General features: G+C 55.0%; 1 protein-coding gene across 1 annotated transcript; it reads left to right on the top strand.

Moving 5' to 3' along the window:
• Positions 1-1365: 1365 nt before the first annotated feature.
• On the top strand, positions 1366-16865 carry LOC119957892 (zinc transporter 1-like; the record flags this gene model as incomplete). The annotated part of the gene is made up of 2 exons (XM_038786077.1): positions 1366-1507; positions 16087-16865. Coding segments are annotated over 2 exons (783 nt in total), but the record flags the coding sequence as incomplete, so codon positions are not given.
• Between the last annotated feature and the right edge of the window lie 5475 nt (positions 16866-22340).

Below are 22340 nucleotides of genomic sequence, written 5' to 3'. Positions count from 1 at the left end.
GATTTCTCCCTCCACTGACGTTGCCAGACCCGCTGAGCTTTTCCAGAAGGTTCTCGTTTTATTTCACATTTCCAGCATCCGTCGTGTTTTTGATTTTTTTTTCCAGAATGGTTGCACATGCTTGATCAACGATGAAAAAGTGATTGTGCTGATCACCAAAGTTTGGTGCTGAGATGTGACATTGATAGGAAGGATGAGATTCTATCCAGAGTAACGAGAGCCTTGCATTTACACGGCGCCTTTCCTGACCATAGGTCATCTCAAAGGGCCAATGGCATGCCTCGAGTTTCTGAAACGGGCAGCAAGCGATTTCCTCAGCTCTTTTCACCCGCACTTTGATGTCCCCGCCCAGGAAGCACTTTTTTGAAATACGTTGGCCAATGTTGGAAACTCAGAAGCCAATTTGTGCACAGCAAGATCCCACTTGCAGCAATGCTAATCGTCATGCGACGTTGAGCGAGAGATAAACATTGGCCAGGACATTAATCTTTAGGGCCCACACATTGGCCAGGACATTAATCTTTAGGGCCCACATATTGGCCAGGACATTAATCTTTAGGGCCCACACATTGGCCAGGACATTAATCTTTAGGGCCCACACATTGGCCAGGACATTAATCTTTAGGGCCCACACATTGGCCAGGACATTAATCTTTAGGGCCCACATATTGGCCAGGACATTAATCTTTAGGGCCCACACATTGGCCAGGACATTAATCTTTAGGGCCCACACATTGGCCAGGACATTAATCTTTAGGGCCCACTCGGGAAGGTAACCTTCGGTGTAAGGTCTCATCGAACGACGGCTCCTGCAGCCGAGCAGCCCTCCCTCAGCGCTGCGCTGGGCGGGTCAGGTTGGATCAGCAACTCGAAAGTGGGGCTCAAACCCCCCAGAACCTTCTGGCTCAGGGGCGAGGCAAGCCACGAGGTCAGGAACAAAGAGGGAGAGTATGGAGGCAGCCCCATCGATCGACTACTGAAAGCGTTTGATTATGGAGCAGTTCTGAATGTATCCAGAGAAGGATTGCGTTGGCAGATTTTAGCAATGCTACCTTGAAGAGGTTAAACACTGGATAACGTAGGCAGGGAGTTAGTTAATGATCTTGGGCTAATTCAATCACAGGTTTCCGCTGGTGTTGCAATCAGGGTGACTGAGGTGAGGGTCAGTGACTATTTGCTTTTCCCAAAGCATCTTCGCTGGAGGTGAATGCGGAGGAGGTGAGGCCGTGGAGGGGTTTGAAGACAAGGAGGAGGATTATGAAATTAAGGCCTGGTTGAGCTGGGAGCTAGCAGGGGTCGGAGATCACCACGGGGTTATGGGTGAACGAGGTGTCGCTGCGAGTTAGGACACAGGGTTCGGGATGAGCTCAGCTTCGCGGAGAGCGGGAGGAATGCCAGACGGATAAAGAATGGGGACAGTTGGGTCCGGAGCCAGGGACGGACGAGGGATTCGGCGGGCGGAAGGAAACAAGATGCGCTGGTGAACGTTACAATGTGACAGAAAGAGGTCAGCGAAGATTTCCAATCACCAGAGCTGTGAAATTCCGTCAGGTCGGTTGGGAATCATGTTCCAGGCTCGGGGCAGGACTGATTCCTGCTCAGCTCTGCAGGCATCCTTTACAAAGAGCCAGTGAAACGCGGGCGTGAAGTAACTCACGGTCGATCAGCAGACCTTCCAGCCCCTGCAACAACAACTCGCACTGACACAGCGCCTTTCTCTGGTGTAACATGGCCCCAGATACCCCAGAGGAGGGATTATCAAACACAATTCAACACTGATCCAGATTTGGGAGATGGTGGTGTGGCGGTACTGTCACTGGGTTCGTGACCCAGAGATCCCAGGTTAACGTCTTGGGGGACGCGGGTTCGAATCCCACCCCGGCAGCTGGTGGAATTTAAATTCAGTGAATAAAATCTGGGATTGAAAGCTGGCCTCAGTAACGGCGACTGTGACAACGATCATCGATTGTCGTAAAAACCCATCTGGTTCACTAATGCCACCCTTTAGGGGAAGGAAATCTGCCGCCCTTACCCGGTCTGGCCTACACGTGACTCTTAACTCCCCTCTGAAATCAATTCAATTAGGGATGGGCAGCACAGGCTGGCCTCGCCTGAGAGAGAGGGAAAACTGAGCCAAGCCACCATAACCTGAGTCAAAGAGGTTGTTGACGATGTGTCCTGAAGGACGGGGGAGAGGTTTAGGGAGGGAATGTTGCCACAGTGACTCTGACTGGGTGCTGGTTCCCTACACCTCACCCTGGCGTGTGTGTGTGTGTGTGTGTGAGAGAGAGAGAGAGAGGGGAAAAAAAAGTCTATTAGCTATTCGGCAGTGGGAGGCATCACACGAACCCGATCGTCTCCTCAGCCATCGGGCCCCATTCGCCGTGGCAAGGCTACTCCAGCTGGTTATTTGCCCGGCCAGTGGTACCCTGGGGTGTGTGTGAGTGAGAGAGAGGGGGAGAGAAAAAGTCTATCAGCTATTCGGCAGTGGGAGGCATCACAGTCGAACCCGATCGTCTCCTCAGCCATCGGGCCCCATTCGCCGTGGCAAGGCTACTCCAGCTGGTTATTTGCCCCAGGAGACATTAAACCCGAGGCCCCGACGGTCCTCCAGTGTGGGTGCTGAAGACCCCACGGCCACTATCCCCAAGAAGAGCTGAGGGGGGGGGGGGGGGGGGGGGGGAGGGGGTTTCTGCCCAGTGTCCCGGCCGATACTGACCTCGCCACCGAAATCTGTCGCTGTTTGCGGGACCAAGAAAATAGGCTGCGAGGTGCAAGTGGGATGTTCTGCAGTTGCGGAAGGCGCTACTTAAATGCACGTCTCTCTTTCTGCAGCGGTACGGGCGATTGCGAGCCCTCCCTCTGCCCAGGGGGAGGCGGGGGGGGGGGGGGGGGGGGGGGGTGATTGTTTGGGTCCTGGGTGTGAGAAAAATGTTTAATTCGCCATCGCTAAGTCCCCTCCCTGAGGCTACTTAGGGCCTATTTGGCGAACCGCACTCTCCTCCTCCGTCAGCGGAAGACACACAGCCACGATTCACTGTCTTCTTGGTTATTCCACCCTGTCACATTCCATCAAGGGTTCCAACCCTCGACTCCAGCCAGAAGAACTGGTCCTGGTGATCTCTCGATTGTAGCTAAACGAGGGGATTGTAGGGGAAACAGTGGGGAGGGGAGGGAGGGGGGGAGGGGGGATTCTCTGCACCCCTGCGGCGAAATCGCGTTTGCGCTGGGGCGGAGAATCTAATTTCACGCCGAGATCAGGCCCGCCGCCGGGCTGCCGATTCTCCAGGAGCCGAGAATCGGCGGGTTCGCGGAGTACGCCACGCGGCTGGGGGGGGGGGGGGCATTGACAGAGGCCCGCCCAGCGATTCTCCGCTCCCGGCCGGCCGAGTTCCCGACGGCGTGGTTCTAACCACCCATTGCCGGTCGGGAATCTCGCATGGCGGCTGCGGACTCAGTGGGGGGGGCCTATAATTTGAAGCTGCCTCCGTGGTCCGAGTCCGCCATGGCGCTCAGCGTGGCCGCTGGAGGCTGCCGCCGTTCTGCGCATGCGCGGACTCCAGACCGGAAGTACGGGTGGGGGGGGGGGCCCGTATCCGCACTAAAGCTGTGCGAATCACTCCGGGTCCCTGCTCGCCCCCTACAGGTGAGTGAATCAACTAATCCTTGTTGTTGGAAACTCGAGAGTGAAACGCCAGCGTTTTTACCCCGGCGTGGGGGTCCCGGTTCCATTTTGGGACAATCCAGCCCAGTGTGTGTGAGAGAGAAAAAAAGGAAAGAGAGGGAGGGAAAAGAGAACGGGAGAGAGAGAGAGTTGGAGAGAGGGAACAGAGAAACTCAGAGGGAGAGAGAGATGCAAGAAGAGAAGGAGAGACAGAGAAAGGCGATAGATAGAAACAGGGAGACAGAGAGAGAAGGAGATCGTAGAATCAGAATTTACAGTGCAGAAGGAGGCCATTCGTCCCATCGAGTCTGCACCGGCCCTTGGAAAGAGCACCCTACTTGAGCCCACACCTCCAGCCTCTCCTCAGAACCCAGTAACTCCTCCTAAACATTTTGGGCAATTTAGCACGGCCAATCCACCTAACCTGCACATCTTTGGAAACCCACGCAGACCCGATGGAGGTCAGGGAGACATAGAAAGAGGGAGACAATGAGGAGCGACGGAGAGAGAAAGAGGGAGACAGAGAGAGAGAGAGAGAGAGAGAAAGGGAGACAGAGAGAGATAGAGTAAGAGGGAAAGAGAGACACAGAGAGAGACAAAGAAAGAGGGAGACAGAGAGAAAGAGGTGGAGAAAGAGGGAGATAGAGAGAGAAAGGGGAAGACAGAGAGAGAGAGAGAGAGACAGAGAGATGGAAAAAGGGGGAGATATAGAGAGAGAGAGACAGAAAAAGAGGGAGACAGACAGAGAGAGAGAGAGAGAGAAAGAGAGAGACACAAGGAACAAACCAAATCTTGGAATTAAGACAAAGAGAAACGAGAGCAGTAAACTCAGCCATTGGTAAATGTTATCTGCTAAGTGATAAGATTGTGTCTGACTTTAACAAAGTTCAGTCAGAGAAAATATCTTTGTCTGGGAAAGAAAGGTTTTTTTATTCTAGTTTTGCGAAAAGACCACATTGAAACAAAGCTCAGGGACTTTGTAAGGTGCTACTGATTGGCTGGGTGTTTGATGACTCTGGTTTGGATTTGTCAGGAGGGGGAGGGAGGGCAATAGTAGTTTAACTTTGTTTTAATCTCTTGCGAATCCGGGCAGGAACGCTCGAGGTTGCTTCGATGGCCGTCTGCGGGGTCGGTACCAACCGTAGGGTTTGGATGGGCCTGCTGTTTCTTTTCGGACTACTGGAACTGGTCTTCAGCCAGCTGACCGACTCCCTCACCCTGCTCCTCGACTCCTTCCACAGCCTCTCGGTGCTGCTGGACCTGGCGATGCCCGTCCTGGCCGAATATCTGGCCCGCCGGCCCGTCCCCTGCTCGCACACCTTCGCCTGGGAGAGGCTGGTGGCGGTGGGCGAGCTGGTGGCCGACCTGCTGTTGCTCTCCCTCTGCTGCTCGGTCAGCGTGGCCGCCATGTCCCGCCTCCTGGACCCCCACCCTTTGCACAGGCCCGCCTTGCCCATCGCCGCGGGGGCCGGCGGCATCGTCATCAACCTGGGCCTTCACTTGTGGCTTCGATCCACTGGGGGCGGCTGGAGATCCAGCCCAAGTCTGGGACGCGGACAGGACCTGCAGGACAGCCCTGCAGAACACCCATCTCCCAAAGACAAGGGTAAGTTACCTTCACTTCCCCTACAGTGCACAAGGAGGCCATTTGGCCCATCAGGTCTGCAATCACCCTCTATAATTTAGTTAGACCTCGGCTGGAGTAATGTGTCTGGATCAGAATTTTACGATGTTAAGGTATTGGAGAGGGTGCAAAAAAGATCCACGAGAAGGATTCCAGTGACACGTTTTGGGGAAGAGTTACTGTTCTCCAGTTATAACTGGAGTTTTTATTGTTTAATAGGCCACACTTATTGTTTAATAGACTGCACTTGTATATAAAGGGGATGCAGGTGGCACTGGGGTGTGTTGGAGAAATGATTGTCAGACACAAAATTGACGGAACCATTGCAGATATGACGGACCGAATGGCCTCCTTGTTGTCCTGTAACAATTCTGTGAGGTGGGGAAGCAGGGCGCCCTGCGGTGGGGTGTAAGACGCTATCCGGACTGATGGTGGCTGCACAAGAAGCTCCCTGCGTCTAGTCTTCACCCTCCCCCTCCCTCCTCACAGCTGCTGCTGACGGGCGGAGCGTGAGCGAGCTGCTGGAGGGGGAGGTTGGCTCCCGGTCCGCAGGCGAGGGGACTGACCCTCTGACAGTGCAGCACTCCCTCAGTACTGACCCTCTGACAGTGCAGCACTCCCTCAATTGACCATCTGACAGTGCGGCACTCCCTCAGTTCTGACCCTCTGACAGTGCGGCACTCCCTCAGTACTGACCCTCTGACAGTGCAGCACTCCCTCAGTACTGACCCTCTGACAGTGCAGCACTCCCTCAGTACTGACCCTCTGACGGTGCAGCACTCCCTCAGTACTGACCCTCTGACAGTGCAGCACTCCCTCAGTACTGACCCTCTGACAGTGCGGCACTCCCTCAGTACTGACCCTCTGACAGTGCAGCACTCCCCCAGTACTGACCCTCTGACAGTGCGGCACTCCCTCAGTACTGACCCCCTGACAGTGCGGCACTCCCTCAGTACTGACCCTCTGACAGTGCGGCACTCCCTCAGTACTGACCCTCTGACAGTGCAGCACTCCCTCAGTCCTGACCCTCTGACAGTGCGGCACTCCCTCAGTTCTGACCCTCTGACAGTGCGGCACTCCCTCAGTACTGACCCTCTGACAGTGCAGCACTCCCTCAGTACTGACCCTCTGACAGTGCGGCACTCCCTCAGTACTGACCCTCTGACAGTGCGGCACTCCCTCAGTACTGACCCTCTGACAGTGCAGCACTCCCTCAGTACTGACCCTCTGACAGTGCAGCACTCCCTCAGTACTGACCCTCTGACAGTGCAGCATTCCCTCAGTACTGACCCTCTGACAGTGCGGCACTCCCTCAGTACTGACCCTCTGACAGTGCGGCACTCCCTCAGTACTGACCCTCTGACAGTGCAGCACTCCCTCAGTACTGACCCTCTGACAGTGCGGCGCTCCCTCAGTATTGACCCTCTCACAGTGCAGCACTCCCTCAGTACTGACCCTCTGACAGTGCGGCACTCCCTCAGTACTGACCCTCTGACAGTGCGGCACACCCTCAGTACTGACCCTCTGACAGTGCAGCACTCCCTCAGTACTGACCCTCTGACAGTGCGGCACTCCCTCAGTACTGACCCTCTGACAGTGCAGCACTCCCTCAGTACTGACCCTCTGACAGTGCGGCACTCCCTCAGTACTGACCCTCTGACAGTGCAGCACTCCCTCAGTACTGACCCTCTGACAGTGCAGCACTCCCTCAGTACTGACCCTCTGACAGTGCGGCACTCCCTCAGTACTGGCCCTCTGACAGTGCAGCACTCCCTCAGTACTGACCCTCTGACAGTGCGGCACTCCCTCAGTACTGACCCTCTGACAGTGCAGCATCCCTCAGTACTGATCCTCTGACAGTGCGGCACTCCCTCAGTACTGACCCTCTGACAGAGCAGCACTCCCTCAGTACTGACCCTCTGACAGTGCAGCACTCCCTCAGTACTGACCCTCTGACAGTGCAGCACTCTCTCAGTACTGACCCTCTGACAGTGCAGCACTCCCTCAGTACTGACTGACAGTGCAGCTCTCCCTCAGTACTGAACCTCTGACAGTGCAGCATCCCTCAGTACTGACCCTCTGACAGGGGCTGGTTTAGCTCACCAGGCTAAATCGCTGGCTTTTAAAGCAGACCAAGCAGGCCAGCAGCACGGTTCGATTCCCGTACCAGCCTCCCCGGAGAGGCGCCGGAATGTGGCGACTAGGGGCTTTTCACAGTAACTTCATTGAAGCCTACTCGTGACAATAAGCGATTTTCATTTCATTTCATTTCACAGTGCAGCACTCCCTCAGTACTGACTGACACTGCGGCACTCCCTCAGTACTGACCCTCTGACAGTGCAGCACTCCCTCAGTACTGACCCTCTGACAGTGCAGCACTCCCTCAGTACTGACCCTCTGACAGTGCGGCACTCCCTCAGTACTGGCCCTCTGACAGTGCAGCACTCCCTCAGTACTGACCCTCTGACAGTGCGGCACTCCCTCAGTACTGGCCCTCTGACAGTGCAGCACTCCCTCAGTACTGACCCTCTGACAGTGCAGCACTCCCTCAGTACTGACCCTCTGACAGTGCAGCATCCCTCAGTACTGATCCTCTGACAGTGCGGCACTCCCTCAGCACTGACCCTCTGACAGTGCAGCACTCCCTCAGTACTGACCCTCTGACAGTGCAGCACTCCCTCAGTACTGACTGACAGTGCAGCTCTCCCTCAGTACTGAACCTCTGACAGTGCAGCATCCCTCAGTACTGACCCTCTGACAGTGCAGCACTCTCTCAGTACTGACCCTCTGACAGTGCAGCACTCCCTCAGTACTGACTGACAGTGCAGCTCTCCCTCAGTACTGAACCTCTGACAGTGCAGCATCCCTCAGTACTGACCCTCTGACAGTGCAGCACTCTCTCAGTACTGGCCCTCTGACAGTGCAGCACTCCCTCAGTACTGACCCTCTGACAGTGCGGCACTCCCTCAGTACTGGCCCTCTGACAGTGCAGCACTCCCTCAGTACTGACCCTCTGACAGTGCAGCACTCCCTCAGTACTGACCCTCTGACAGTGCAGCATCCCTCAGTACTGATCCTCTGACAGTGCGGCACTCCCTCAGCACTGACCCTCTGACAGTGCAGCACTCCCTCAGTACTGACCCTCTGACAGTGCAGCACTCCCTCAGTACTGACTGACAGTGCAGCTCTCCCTCAGTACTGAACCTCTGACAGTGCAGCATCCCTCAGTACTGACCCTCTGACAGTGCAGCACTCTCTCAGTACTGACCCTCTGACAGTGCAGCACTCCCTCAGTACTGACTGACAGTGCAGCTCTCCCTCAGTACTGAACCTCTGACAGTGCAGCATCCCTCAGTACTGACCCTCTGACAGTGCAGCACTCTCTCAGTACTGACCCTCTGACAGTGCAGCACTCCCTCAGTACTGACTGACAGTGCAGCTCTCCCTCAGTACTGAACCTCTGACAGTGCAGCATCCCTCAGTACTGACCCTCTGACAGGGGCTGGTTTAGCTCACCAGGCTAAATCGCTGGCTTTTAAAGCAGACCAAGCAGGCCAGCAGCACGGTTCGATTCCCGTACCAGCCTCCCCGGACAGGCGCCGGAATGTGGCGACTAGGGGCTTTTCACAGTAACTTCATTGAAGCCTACTCGTGACAATAAGCGATTTTCATTTCATTTCATTTCACAGTGCAGCACTCCCTCAGTACTGACTGACAGCGCAGCACTCCCTCAGTACTGACCCTCTGACAGTGCAGCACTCCCTCAGTACTGACTGACAGTGCAGTACTCCGTCAGTACTGAACCTCTGACAGCGCAGCACTCCCTCAGTACTGACCCTCTGACAGTGCGGCACTCAGTACTGACCCTCTGACAGTGCAGCACTCACTCAGTACTGACCCTCTGACAGTGCAGCACTCCCTCAGTACTGACCCTCTGACAGTGCGGCACTCACTCAGTACTGACCCTCTGACAGTGCAGCACTCACTCAGTACTGACCCTCTGACAGTGCAGCACTCCCTCAGTACTGACCCTCTGACAGTGCGGCACTGCCTCAGCACTGACCCTCTGACAGTGCAGCACTCCCTCAGTACTGACCCTCCGACAGTGCGGCACTCCCTCAGTACTGACCCTCTGACAGTGCGGCACTCCCTCAGTACTGACCCTCTGACAGTGCAGCACTCCCTCAGTACTGACTGACAGTGCAGTACTCCGTCAGTACTGAACCTCTGACAGCGCAGCACTCCCTCAGTACTGACCCTCTGACAGTGCGGCACTCACTCAGTACTGACCCTCTGACAGTGCAGCACTCACTCAGTACTGACCCTCTGACAGTGCAGCACTCCCTCAGTACTGACCCTCTGACAGTGCGGCACTGCCTCAGCACTGACCCTCTGACAGTGCAGCACTCCCTCAGTACTGACCCTCCGACAGTGCGGCACTCCCTCAGTACTGACCCTCTGACAGTGCAGCACTCCCTCAGTGCTGACCCTCTGACAGTGCGGCACTCCCTCAGTACTGACCCTCTGACAGTGCGGCGCTCCCTCAGTACTGACCCTCTGACAGTGCAGCACTCCCTCAGTACTGACCCTCTGACAGTGCAGCACTCCCTCAGTACTGACCCTCTGACAGTGCGGCACTCCCTCAGTACTGACCCTCCGACAGTGCGGCACTCCCTCAGTACTGACCCTCTGACAGTGCAGCACTCCCTCAGTGCTGACCCTCTGACAGTGCAGCACTCCCTCAGTACTGACCCTCTGACAGTGCGGCACTCCCTCAGTACTGACCCTCTGACAGTGCGGCGCTCCCTCAGTACTGACCCTCTGACAGTGCAGCACTCCCTCAGTACTGACCCTCTGACAGTGCGGCACTCCCTCAGTACTGACCCTCTGACAGTGCGGCACTCCCTCAGTACTGAGCCTCTGACAGTGCAGCACTCCCTCAGTACTGACCCTCTGACAGTGCGGCACTCCCTCAGTACTGACCCTCTGACAGTGCGGCACTCCCTCAGTACTGACCCTCTGACAGTGCGGGGCTCCCTCAGTACTGACCCTCTGACAGTGCGGCACTCCCTCAGTACTGACCCTCTGACAGTGCAGCACTCCCTCAGCACTGACCCTCTGACAGTGCAGCACTCCCTCAGCACTGACCCTCTGACAGTGCAGCGCTCCCTCAGTACTGACCCTCTGACAGTGCGGCACTCCCTCAGTACTACATTGGGAACGTTAGTGTAGATTCTCTGTCCATATCCTGGAGCACTCAAGTACGATCTAGAGGCCCCAGGCAACTACTCTGTGGACATGAGTTCGAATCCCACCTCAGCAGCTGGTGGAATTTAGTTCCAGGAGCAGTTAGGGATGGCAAACAAATACTGGCCCAACACAGCGATGCCCACATCCCACGAAAGAATTAAGAAAATGATTTTATGATTCTATGAATCAGTGATATGCAACCTCGTCCTGTGAGTGGGCCACAAGATTGTAATCAGGTTTGTTCACTAACCTTGACCCTGTGACTGAGATTAAATGCCTTGAATACACACAGAATATTTCATAGCGAGTTACAGAAGATGCTCAATCATTTATTTATTAAAAGAACTGTCATCAACTTCAAATGGTAAAAACAAAAGAAATATTTACAGTTTGGGCAGAGAGAGAGCGCTCGACTCTCACCCTCAATGTTGTGAGCAATCAGCTCGCCGCTCACTTCACTCGCCGCTCACTTCACTCGACCCTCACTTCACTCGCCCCTCACCTCACTCACTTCACTTAACTCACTTCACTCGCCCCTCAATTGACTCACCCCTCACTTCACTCGCCCCTCACTTCACTCCCTCACCACTCGCCCCTCACTTCACTCGCCCCTCACTTCACTCGCCCTCACTTCACTCCCTCACCACTTGCCCCTCGCTTCACTCGCCCCTCGCTTCACTCGCCCCTCACTTCACTCGCCCCTCGCCTCACTCGCCCCTCACCTCACTCGCCCCTCACTTCACTCCCTCACCACTTGCCCCTCACTTCACTCGCCCCTCGCTTCACTCGCCCCTCACTTCACTCGCCCCTCGCCTCACTCGCCCCTCTCCTCACTCGCCCCTCACTTCACTCGCCCCTCACCTCACTCGCCCCTCACTTCACTCCCTCACCACTCGCCCCTCGCCTCACTCGCCCCTCGCCTCACTCGCCCCTCACTTCACTCGCCCCTCACTTCACTCCCTCACCACTCGCCCCTCACTTCACTCACCCCTCGCTTCACTCGCCCCTCGCCTCACTCGCCCCTCACCTCACTCGCCCCTCACTTCACTCCCTCACTTCACTCGCCCCTCACTTCACTCGCCCTCGTTTTACGGCCGAATCACTTCAGCCATGCCGGTGGGCAAAAAAACTACACGGACGGGAATCAGCGCAATGAGGCGACCCCGCGCGTGGGCAACGGCCAACAAAACGTGTCCTGGGGGCCGCACGCAGGACCCAGATGGGGCCGCGGATTTTCCAGCTCCGCTCGAGCAGCAAATCCCCGCCGGCCCTTCTCCGATAATAAAAGATGCAAAGGTTTGCTTTGAATGGAATGAGAGGGGCGAGCTGATAGGGGGAAGAATGAGGGGTCGATTGATGCTCCGAGCGTGGAGAGCCAGCAGAGGGTGACTGGCAGACGTGTCTGTCGCTATTCGAATGCCGAACTCAGAAGTCCAAAAACATCTTTCAAAGCGGGATTTGTCAAGTGCTTGATCGGGAACATTTTACAGAACGAAGGGCTGGATTCTCCATGATTGGGATCATGTCCCCCCAAGCCGCTGTCAGATCGGTGGAGTTTCACGCCAGACAAACTGGCGAGAAAGGGTCACTAATTCTCAGCCCTGCAGGGGCCGAGCAGGGACCCGGAGTGCATTTCGCAGCTTTTGCTGCAGTTACGGCCCCCCCCCCCCCCCCCCCCCCCCCCCCCCCCCCCCACTTCCGGGCCAGAGGCTGCGAGACCCAAAACCCAAAAAAAGCGACCCCCCCCCCCCCAATCAGCTGTGTGCTTCTTTTTAAAATTTAGAATATCCAATTATTTTTTCCCATGAAGGGGCAATTTAGCGTGGCCAATCCACCTACCCTGCACATCTTTGGGTTGTGGGGGCGAGACCCACGCGGACACGGGGAGAATGTGCAAACTCCGCACGGACAGTGTTCAGCTGTGTGCTTGACCCTCAACCCCCGCACGACCTTTCCCAGGCCGCCCCCCCCCCCCCCCCCCCCCGCCCCCCCGACCGGCCTGCCCCCGACCAGGGCGGCCACAGACTGAATCCGCAGCCGCCGCGTGAGTATCCCAACCGGCTGGAGCACGTTAGTTCCACGCTGTCGCCGCTTCGGCCGGTCGGAGACGGAGGATGGCCGAGCGGGGGCCTCTTCCAATGGCCTCAGCCAACGCAGCGTACTCCCCGAGTAGGCCGTTTTTCGGGGCCCGCAGAATCTGATGAACCGATTGCCGGTTCCCGATTTCTCGCAGGAACATAGATTTGCTGCCCCTGCGCCGGCTGCGATTTTACTGCGGAGAATTTTCCTAAATTTCTGGATTTTATTTTAAGGTGCACTACTCCCTGACAACACTAGATGGCAGACCCGCCTGCAAAATCATAGAATCCAACAGAATCCCCACAATGCCGGACCCAGGCCCCCACCCTATCCCCGTAACCCCACCTAACCTGAGCATCTTTGGACACTAAGGGGCAACTTAGCACGGCCAATCCAGCTGCACATCTTTGGACTGATTGCACAGGGTGCAGGTTGTGGTGATATGCATCACTGTAAATACACAAGGGGTTAATGTGAATACACTACGACTAAGTAACCACTAGAGGGAGCACCAGAGACATCATGACATGCAGACATACAGCTAATGAACACATAGAATAGGACATGCCCAATGGGCAGTCAGAACACCCAGAAGTGACACTAATACAAGGGGGCAGTACAACCCATATATAAGGACAGGGCACACATGCTCTGTCTCTTTCCACAGGCAACACTTAGAGAGTAGGACAGGGGCAGATCAGAAGCATCACACCCACCACGTGGCTTAGAGCAGACTGGTTAGTTAGACTGAGTTACTATAGCAAGATTAGCAGGAGAATCAAACTCATAGAGAACTGTGCTAATGGTTCAATAAATCACATTGAACTTACTTCAAAGCCTGGAGTATCTTTTGGTCAAAGCTGCATCGAGTTGCAGCCTGTGTTATCCCAGAGTACATAACACAACACAGGTGAAAGCCGTGTGTACCATCTACAAGATGCACTGCAGCAACTCACCAAGGCTCCTTTGACCGTACCTTCCAAACCCGTGACCATCTAGAAGGACAAAGGTAGCAGATACCTGGGAACCCCACCACCTGGAGATTCCCCTCCGAGTCACTCACCCCCCTGACTTGGAAATATATCGGCCGTTCCTTCACTGTCGCTGGGTCAAAATCCGAAACTCCCTCCCTAACAGCACTGTGGATGTACCTACACCACACGGACTGCAGCGGTTCAGGAAGGCGGCTCACCCACCACCTTCTCAAATGGCAATTAGGGATGGGCAATGGACGTTGGGCCTGTAGCCCACAAATTAAAAAACTTGAATGGCGGCAGTGATTGGCGGGGCGGGGGGGCGGGGGGGGGGGGGGGTTTCAGCTAATGCGGAGAGACTGGAGGAGCTGAGATCATCCTTCCTACAGCAGAGAAGAGAGGGAGATGAGGAGAACACGGCGTCACAGTGGTTGGCACTGCTGCTTCACGGCGCCGCGGACCCGGGTTCGATCCCGGCCCCGGGCCACGGTCCGTGTGGAGTTTGCACATTCTCCCCGTGTCTGCGCAACCCAAAGATGTGCAGGTCAGGTGGATTGGCCACGTTAAATTGCCCCTTTAATTGGAAAAAAAAAATTGGGTATTTTAAATTAAAAAACACAAATGTGCAGTGAGTTGAGACCTGGAAGGTACTGCCTGTTAGGGCAATCGAAGTAAATTCAATAATTTCGTTCAAAAGAGGATTGGACAAATTGGATTGGATTTGTTTATTGTCATTTGCGGAGCAAATGCGGCGAGTCGTAAAGGCTGCCGTGAAACTGGCCGTGTTTCACGGCAGCCTCCGTGCCCCCTCCCGGGACCCGATTCTCCCCCCAGGGCGGGGCTAGCAGCACGGCCCCGTGAAGCACGGCATCGCGGCCTTAGCGACCGTCGCTAAGTCCGCGCGCCAAGCGTCACGACAGCTGACGCGCACGATGACGTCAGCCGCACATGCGCGGGTTGGACGGCTCCAACCCGCTCATGCACGGATGACGTCATCACGCAGACGCGTCAAACCCGCGCATGCGCGGGCCGTCATGCCCCTCAGCCGCCCCGCGGACTGATCCTGCGGGGCGGCGGAAGAACAAATAGTGCGCGGGTATCGGATCCGCTGCCCGCGATCGGTGCCCACCGATCGCAGGCCCATGCCACCCTTGGCACGGCCGTGGTGTGGCCGTGCCAATCGGTGCCATGGTTGTCCGGGACGGGCACTTTGCGGCCGTTTTCACGAATGCTGAAAGCAGGTGTGATCGCAGCCGTGAAAACGGCCGTAAACTCCGCGGTAGTCGGCCCATCGGCCTGCGGAGAATCGCTGTTTGCCGTAAAAAACGGCGAGCAGCGATTCGTGTCGGGGGGCGGCCGGAGGGGGGGGGGGGGGGGGGGGGGGGATAGCGGGAGGCCGTGAAAATTGTCGGGAAGGCCCTCCCGCTATTCTCCGACCCGTCGTGGGCAGCGGAGAATGGCGCCCATTGTTCTGCGTGCAGCTCAAACAGATGATTCCGTGCATGAAAAGAAAATACATAATAGGGCAAACATAAAATACACAATAAAATACAATAAATAAAATAAAATACAAACATAGACACAGGCATCGGGCGAAGCATACGGAGTGTAGTACTTCTCAGTAGAGAAGATGTGTGAAGAGATCAGTTCAGTCCATTAGAGGGTAGTGGGGAAGAAGCTGTATTTGAGTCTGTCCGTGCGTGTTCTCAGACTTCTGTATCTCCTGCCCGATGGAAGAAGTTGGAAGAGTGAGTAAGCCGGGTGGGGGGGTGGGGGGGGGGGGGGGTCTTTGATTATGCTGCCCGCTTTCCCCAGGCAGCGGGAGGTGTAGATGCAGTCAATGGATGGGAGGCAGGTTCGTGTGATGGACTGGGCGGTGTTCACGACTCTCTGTAGTTTGTCTTATGGTCCTGGGCTGAGCAGTTGCCATACCCAGGCTGTGATGCAGCCCGATAGGATGGTTAATACTTGTAGGAGGATGTTTGCCGGGCTGCGGGGAAAGAGTTGGGACAATGGGGCTATTTGGGTAGCTCTGGCAAAGAGGCGGCACAGGGCGGATGGGCTGAATGGCCTCCTATTGTGCTTGCTCATTTTCTGCGACATGGATTGACAGCCAAGTTTCTTTTTTTTTCTTTTTTTAAAAATAAATTTAGAGTGCCCACCCAATTCATTTTTTTCCAATTAAGGGGTAATTCAGCCTGGCCAATCCCCCTTACCCTGCACATCTTTTGGGTTGTGAAGGTGAAACCCACGCAAACACGGGGAGAATGTGCAAACTCCACACGGACAGTGACCCTGAGCCGGGGTCGAACCTGGGACCTCGGTCCTCGGTGCCGCAAGGCAGCAGTGCTAACCCACTGCGCCACCGTGCTGCCCGACAGCCAGGTTTTGTTTTCAATTGCGCTACTGCCCGTGAACACTAGATGGCAGAGCTGCCTGCAAATTCCACACAAACTGTGTCACTTCACCAAATCTCTCTCTCTGTCCCCTTCCAGGCACTGACTCCACCCGATGGGAGGACGATCCGGCAGCGGCCAGAGACACAGCGGACCGCGACGCCCAGGGCAAGAGGGTCCCGGTGACCGGCTGGTGGCGGATCCTCAGCTGCCTCGTTGGCATCGCCCAGTCGGTTTTGAACTCGGTGCTGGCTCTCGTGGTCGGGTTCCTTCACAGCTTGCCGGCAGCGCCGGCCGGCAGCTGGCACGCGGACTGCTTACCCTACCTGGACCCCGGGCTCTCGCTGCTGACGGCGCTGGCGCTGGTGACCAGCGTGGCCCCCCGGCTGAAGGTGTCTGTCCTCCTCCTCCTGGAATGCGTGCCGGAGCAGGTGGACCTGCGCGGGCTGACCGAGCGGCTGGCGGCCGTGAGCGGGGTCGTCGCCGTCCACGAGCTCCACGTCTGGCGCCTCTCGTCCCGCCGGGTTCTCGCCAGCGCCCACGTGCAGTGCCGCAGCCTCGCCGGCTTTGCCCGCGTGTCCGGGGATCTGAGGCGGGTGTTCGACAGTGAGGGGATTCACTCTGCCACCATACAGCCCGAGTACATCAGCCCTGCGGGGGGGAGCGTGAAGGTCTGCCAACTAGCCTGCGGCCCACAGTGCGCTAAGAAGCTCTGCTGCGATTGGCCAAAGGGAGCGTAGGATGCGGCAAACCCCTGGTGTGTCTGTGTCTAACTGTGTAACGTACGAGTGTGCGTGTCTGTGTTTGTGTGTTCATTTGTACGTATGTTTGTGACAGCATGTTCTTGTATGTGTGTGTGTGTGTGTATGTGTTAAGTTAGTGTGTTTGTTAGGGGGGCTGTTTGTTAGGGTTTGTGTTATGCACGATCAATTGCATAAAGACAAGAATTGAATACAACTGAGGCTTTATTACACTAAGATGTGTGGCCTCCTCCAGCAGCTGGCAAAATGGCTGCTGTACGGGGAGCACACATATTTATACTCCGCCTACTGGGCGGAGCCAGCAGGCAGGGACTACCCGCGTACCGGTAGTACAGGTCCTACCATACACACCCTAACATATACAGCAGTGGTTACTACCACAGTGTGTGTTTTAAAAAATTAGGGTTAGGCGCCGGAATGTGGCGACTAGGGGCTTTTCACAGTAACTTCATTGAAGCCTACTCGTGACAATAAGCGATTTTCATTTCATTTCATTTCAAAAAATTAATTTAGAGTACCCAATTATTATTTTGTGTGTGTGTTTGTTCGGGGTTTGTGTGTTTGTTCGGGGTTTGTGTATGTGTGTGTTTGTTTTTTTAATCTAAATTTAGAGTACCCAATTCATTTTTTCCAATTAAGGGGCAATTTAGCATGGCCAATCCCCCTACGCTGCACATCTTTGGGTTGTGGGGGCGAAACCCACACAAACACGGGGAGAATGTGCAAACTCCACACGGACAGTGACCCAGAGCCGGGATCTAACCTGGGACCTCGGCGCCGTGAGGCAGCAGTGCTAACCACTGCGCCACCGTACTGCCCTATGTGTGTGTTTGATAGGGGTTTGTGTGGGTTTGTTAGAGATTTGCATATTTTTTTAAACAGTTTGTGTGTGTTTGTTAGCTGTTTGGGTATGTTTGGTAAGGGCTTGTTTGTTGAAGGTTGTGTGTGTTTGTTTGTGTTTGTTCGGGTTTGTGAGGGGTGTGTGCATCTGTATGTTTATAGAACATAGAACAGTACAGCACAGAACAGGCCCTTCGGCCCTCGATGTTGTGCCGAGCAATGATCACCCTACTCAAACCCACGTATCCACCCTATACCCATAACCCAACAACCCCCCCCCCTTACCTTACTATTAGGACACTACGGGCAATTTACCATGGCCAATCCACCTAACCTGCACATCTTTGGACTGTGGGAGGAAACCGGAGCACCCGGAGGAAACCCACGCACACACGGGGAGGACGTGCAGACTCCGCACAGACAGTGACCCAGCCGGGAATCGAACCTTGGACCCTGGAGCTGTGAAGCATTTATGCTAACCACCATGCTACCGTGCTGCCCCCAAAGTTTGTTAGGGGTGGGTGTGTGTATTTGTTAGGGGTTTGTGTATGTCTGTGTGTGTTTGTCAGGGGTGTGTATGTGTTTGTTAGGTGGTTGTGTGTGTGTCTTTGTTCGGGTTTGTGTGTCCATGTGCGCAGAAGTGTGCCTCGGTGTTGTGTGGGTGTGTGTGTGGGTGTGTGTGTGGGTGGGTGTGGGTGTGTGTGTGGGTGTGTGTGGGTGTGTGTGTGTGGGTGTCTGTGTGTGTGTACAAAAGAACAAAGAAAATTACAGCACAGGAACAGGCCCTTCTGCCCTCCCAGCCTGCGCCGATCCAGATCCTTTATCTAAACCTGTCTCCTATTTTCCAAGGATCTACTTCCCTCTGTTCCCGTCCGTTCATATACCTGTCCAGATGCATCTTAAATGATGCTATCGTGCCCGCCTCTACCACCTCCACTGGTAAAGCGTTCCAGGCACCCACCACCCTCTGCGTAAAAAACTTTCCACGCACATCTCCCTTAAACTTTCCCCCTCTCACCTTGAAATCGTGACCCCTTGTAATTGACACCCCCACTCTTGGAAAAAGCTTGTTGCTATCTACCCTGTCCATTACTCTCATAATTTTGTAGACCTCAATCAGGTCTCCCCTCAACCTCCGTCTTTCCAATGAAAACAATCCTAATCTACTCAAACTTTATTCATAGCTAGCACCCTCCATACCAGGCAACATCCTGGTGAACCTCCTCTGCACCCTCTCTAAAGCATCCACATCCTTCTGGTAATGTGGCGACCAGAACTGCACGCAGTATTCCAAATGTGGCCTAACCAAAGTCCTATACAACTGTAACATGACCTGCCGACTCTTGTACTCAATACCCCGTCCGATGAAGGCAAACATGCTGTATGTCTTCTTGACCACTCTATCGACCTGCGTTTCCACCTTCAGGGTACAATGGACCTGAACTCCCAAATTTCTCTGTACATCAATTTTCCCCAGGACTCTTCCATTGACCATATAGTCTCCTCTTGAGTTAGATCTTCCAAAATGCATCACCTCGCATTTGCCTGGATTGAACTCCATCTGCCATTTCTCTGCCCAACTCCCCAATCTATCTATATTTTGCTGTATTCTCTGACAGTCCCCCTCGCTATCTGCAACTCCACCAATCTTAGTATCATCTGCAAACTTGCTCATCAGGCCACTTATACCTTCATCCAGATCATTTATGTATATCACAAACAACAGTGGTCCGAGCACTGTGGGTGTGTGTGTGTGTCTGCATGTGTGTGTGGGTGAGTGTGTGTGTGTGTGTGTGTGTGTGTGAGTGTGTGTGTGTGAGTGTTTGTGTCAGTGTGTGTGAGTGTGTGTGTCTGTGTGTGTGAGTGTGTGTGTCTGTGTGTGTGTATGTGTGTGGGTGTGTGTGTCTGTGTCTGGGTGTGTGTGTCTGTGAGTGTGTGTGTGTGTCTGTGGGTGTGTGTGGGTGTGTGTGTGTGGGTGTGTGTGTGTGTGGGCCAAGCTAGGCCCACTCCCCTACCTTATCCCTGGAACCCCACCAAATAAAGGGCAATAGATCACGGCCAATCCACCTGACCTGCACATCTTTGGACTGTGAGTGGAAACCGGAGCACCCGGAGGAAACCCACACAGACACGGGGAGAACGTGCAGACTCCACACAGACAGTGACACAAGCCCGGAATCGAACCCGGGTCCCTGGAGCTTGAGGTAGCAGTGCTAAACACTATGTCACCATGATACCATGATAGATGACCTCCCCCTTGATAGATCCTTGAGGCTGCCGTCCCTCAATCAAATCGGCGGAACCTTCTGCAAAGTCCCTGTGACAGCAGTGATACCCCAGGGATGGCTGTGCTCGGTGCTGGTTGGGTAGGTCACACTCTGGCTTCTGAATCATCGAGGTTCCCGGTTCAAGTCCCGCGTTCAGGGCCTGTGGAAGAGGAAGCCAGGCTGACCCTGCTGTCTTTTTGCACGGGCACCTCCCCACCCGCCTGCTCAGATTGGTTGTAAAAGATCCCGTGGCCCATTTTGGGGGTGGCGGGGGTGGGGGTGGGGGGGGGGGGGGGGGGGGGGGGTAATTGTCGAACGTCCCGGCCGAAACTCAACCCCTTCAATTGACGTCGCGAAATGAAACCTGATTATTCATGTGCTCGCCATCACACCGTGGCCTGGTGGGACCTTGCCGTGTGCTGATCGGCTGCCGTGGTTTCGAGGCCACGACAGGGAGCTTCAGTGGCGGCGAAGCGCTTGGCGTCGTCCCGAGGCTGGGAGAGGCGCTACGTGAATGCAAACCCTGCCTCTCTTCAGCTGGGCCTGCGCGCTGGGCTAGACTGTCCACAGAGACGCAGACAAACTCAGACTGGCCGTCATCGCCTCTGTATTTAAAATGCTCCGACTATACAGTCTTTCTTTGCAATAAAATTGTCAGATGTAACCCCAGTGGCTGACCTCCCTGTCTTGTGTGTGTGAGTGTGTGTGTGGGGGTGTGTGTGTGTGAGTGTGTGTGCGTGAGTGTGTGTGCGTGAGTGTGGGGGTGTGTGAGTGAGTGTGTGAGTGTCTGTGCATGAGTGTGTGTGCGTGCGTGAGTGTGTGTGCGTGAGTGTGTGTGCGTGAGTGAGTGTGTGTGTGAGTGTGTGTGTGTGTGTGTGTGGGGGTGTGTGTGTGTGGGGGTGTGTGTGTGAGTGTGTGTGGGTGTGTGTGTGTGGGTGTGGGGGTGTGTGTGTGAGTGTGTGTGGGTGTGTGTGTGTGGGTGTGGGGGTGTGTGTTTGTTTTCTATATCAGAGATTATGTTGGTCCAGTGCTCTGACCAGATGCTCCTCCCAGCCCTGTACAGCTGCCAGCTCAGGGCCCCACAGTGATGTTGGGCTCCAGAGGAGCAGGGTGGCCTCGAACTATCGAACGCTTGCCTCACGGAAGGAGGCCGTTTGGCCCATCAAGTCCCTACTGGCTCTCCGCCGGTGCAAATTGGCTAGCTCCACCCCCCCAGCTCCACCCCCCCCCCCCCCCCTTGCCTTTACCTCATAACTTTAATTTTTAAAAAAATATAAATTTAGCGTACCAATTCAATTCTTCCAATTAAGGGGCAATTTAGCCTGGCCAATCCACCTACCCTGCACATCTTTGGGTTGTGGGGGCGAAACCCACGCAGACACGGGGAGAATGTGCAAACTCCACACGGACAGTGACCCGGGGCCGGGATCGAACCTGGGACCCTGGCACTGTGAGGCAGCAGTGCTAACCCACTGTGCCACCGTGCTGCCCTCCTCATAACTTTAATAAGGACAAGGGGCGACCACGCCATGTAAAATAAGAAACACAATCGATATCTACGCTACCCGGTAGATCCGTTGCCGGGTCCCTATTCTGGTCGAGGGGCTGAATGGCCGACCTTTTATGCAGAGGGGGAGCAGGCTCTCCGCAAGGAGCCACGGGAAAGACAATCGTGCCCACTCTCGTGCGGGATATTACATGGTTGATATTCTCTTCGGATAATCCCCTGTTGGAGAGTCTGAACTGAAGCAGCCACCCCACGCTCTCTCAGGCAGCGCATTCCAAACCTAACCACTCGCTGCGTTAACAACATGCCCCCTCCCCCCGCAAGGTCGCCGTTAGTTTCTTCACCAACCGGTTTAAACCGGTGGGCTTCTCACTCTCAGCCCTTCTGCCCTTCCCACCCGACCTACTCTAGACCCCCTCATCGATCATTAGATCATCAGATCCTGTCAACCATTCCCCCAAAGCATGTTATTGATCTCCCCTACCTCTCCAAGTGACAGGAAACACTTTGTGAAGTGCCAATTGCACGGTACAATAACTGCTCATTGATGGTTCCTTGATGTCCAAGCGACTGGGGGTTCGTACGAAACAATTCCCCCCTCACCCCCCCCCCCCCCCATCCCGCCCTGGCTCTCAGCACGGGGTAGTGTAGTAAACGTACTAAACCAATCTGAATGTGGGTGAAAAATGCAGAACATTATGTTTCACTGTTAGATTCGATTCCACAATTGGACAGCACTGACTGAACAACTTTGAGCGCGCTGAGAATCACACTAACGGCTATAGTTTGGGCACGTGAGCTGCGTGCATAAGGACAAGCCTTCTGCAACTAGGAAGAACACGTCCAGGCATGGCGCCTTTTTATTTGAACTAAACGAAAAACCTGGGGACAATGCGTTCCATGCCGCATTTCCGCGTGGCATTGCCCCGACCAACCAGAGTCAGCTTGCCAACCAATCGTACAGCATAAATTTTAAAA

Source organism: Scyliorhinus canicula, chromosome 27, assembly GCF_902713615.1.
Source record: "Scyliorhinus canicula chromosome 27, sScyCan1.1, whole genome shotgun sequence".
Lineage (NCBI taxonomy): Eukaryota > Metazoa > Chordata > Chondrichthyes > Carcharhiniformes > Scyliorhinidae > Scyliorhinus > Scyliorhinus canicula.
This window is presented reverse-complemented; position numbering and strand designations above follow the sequence as displayed.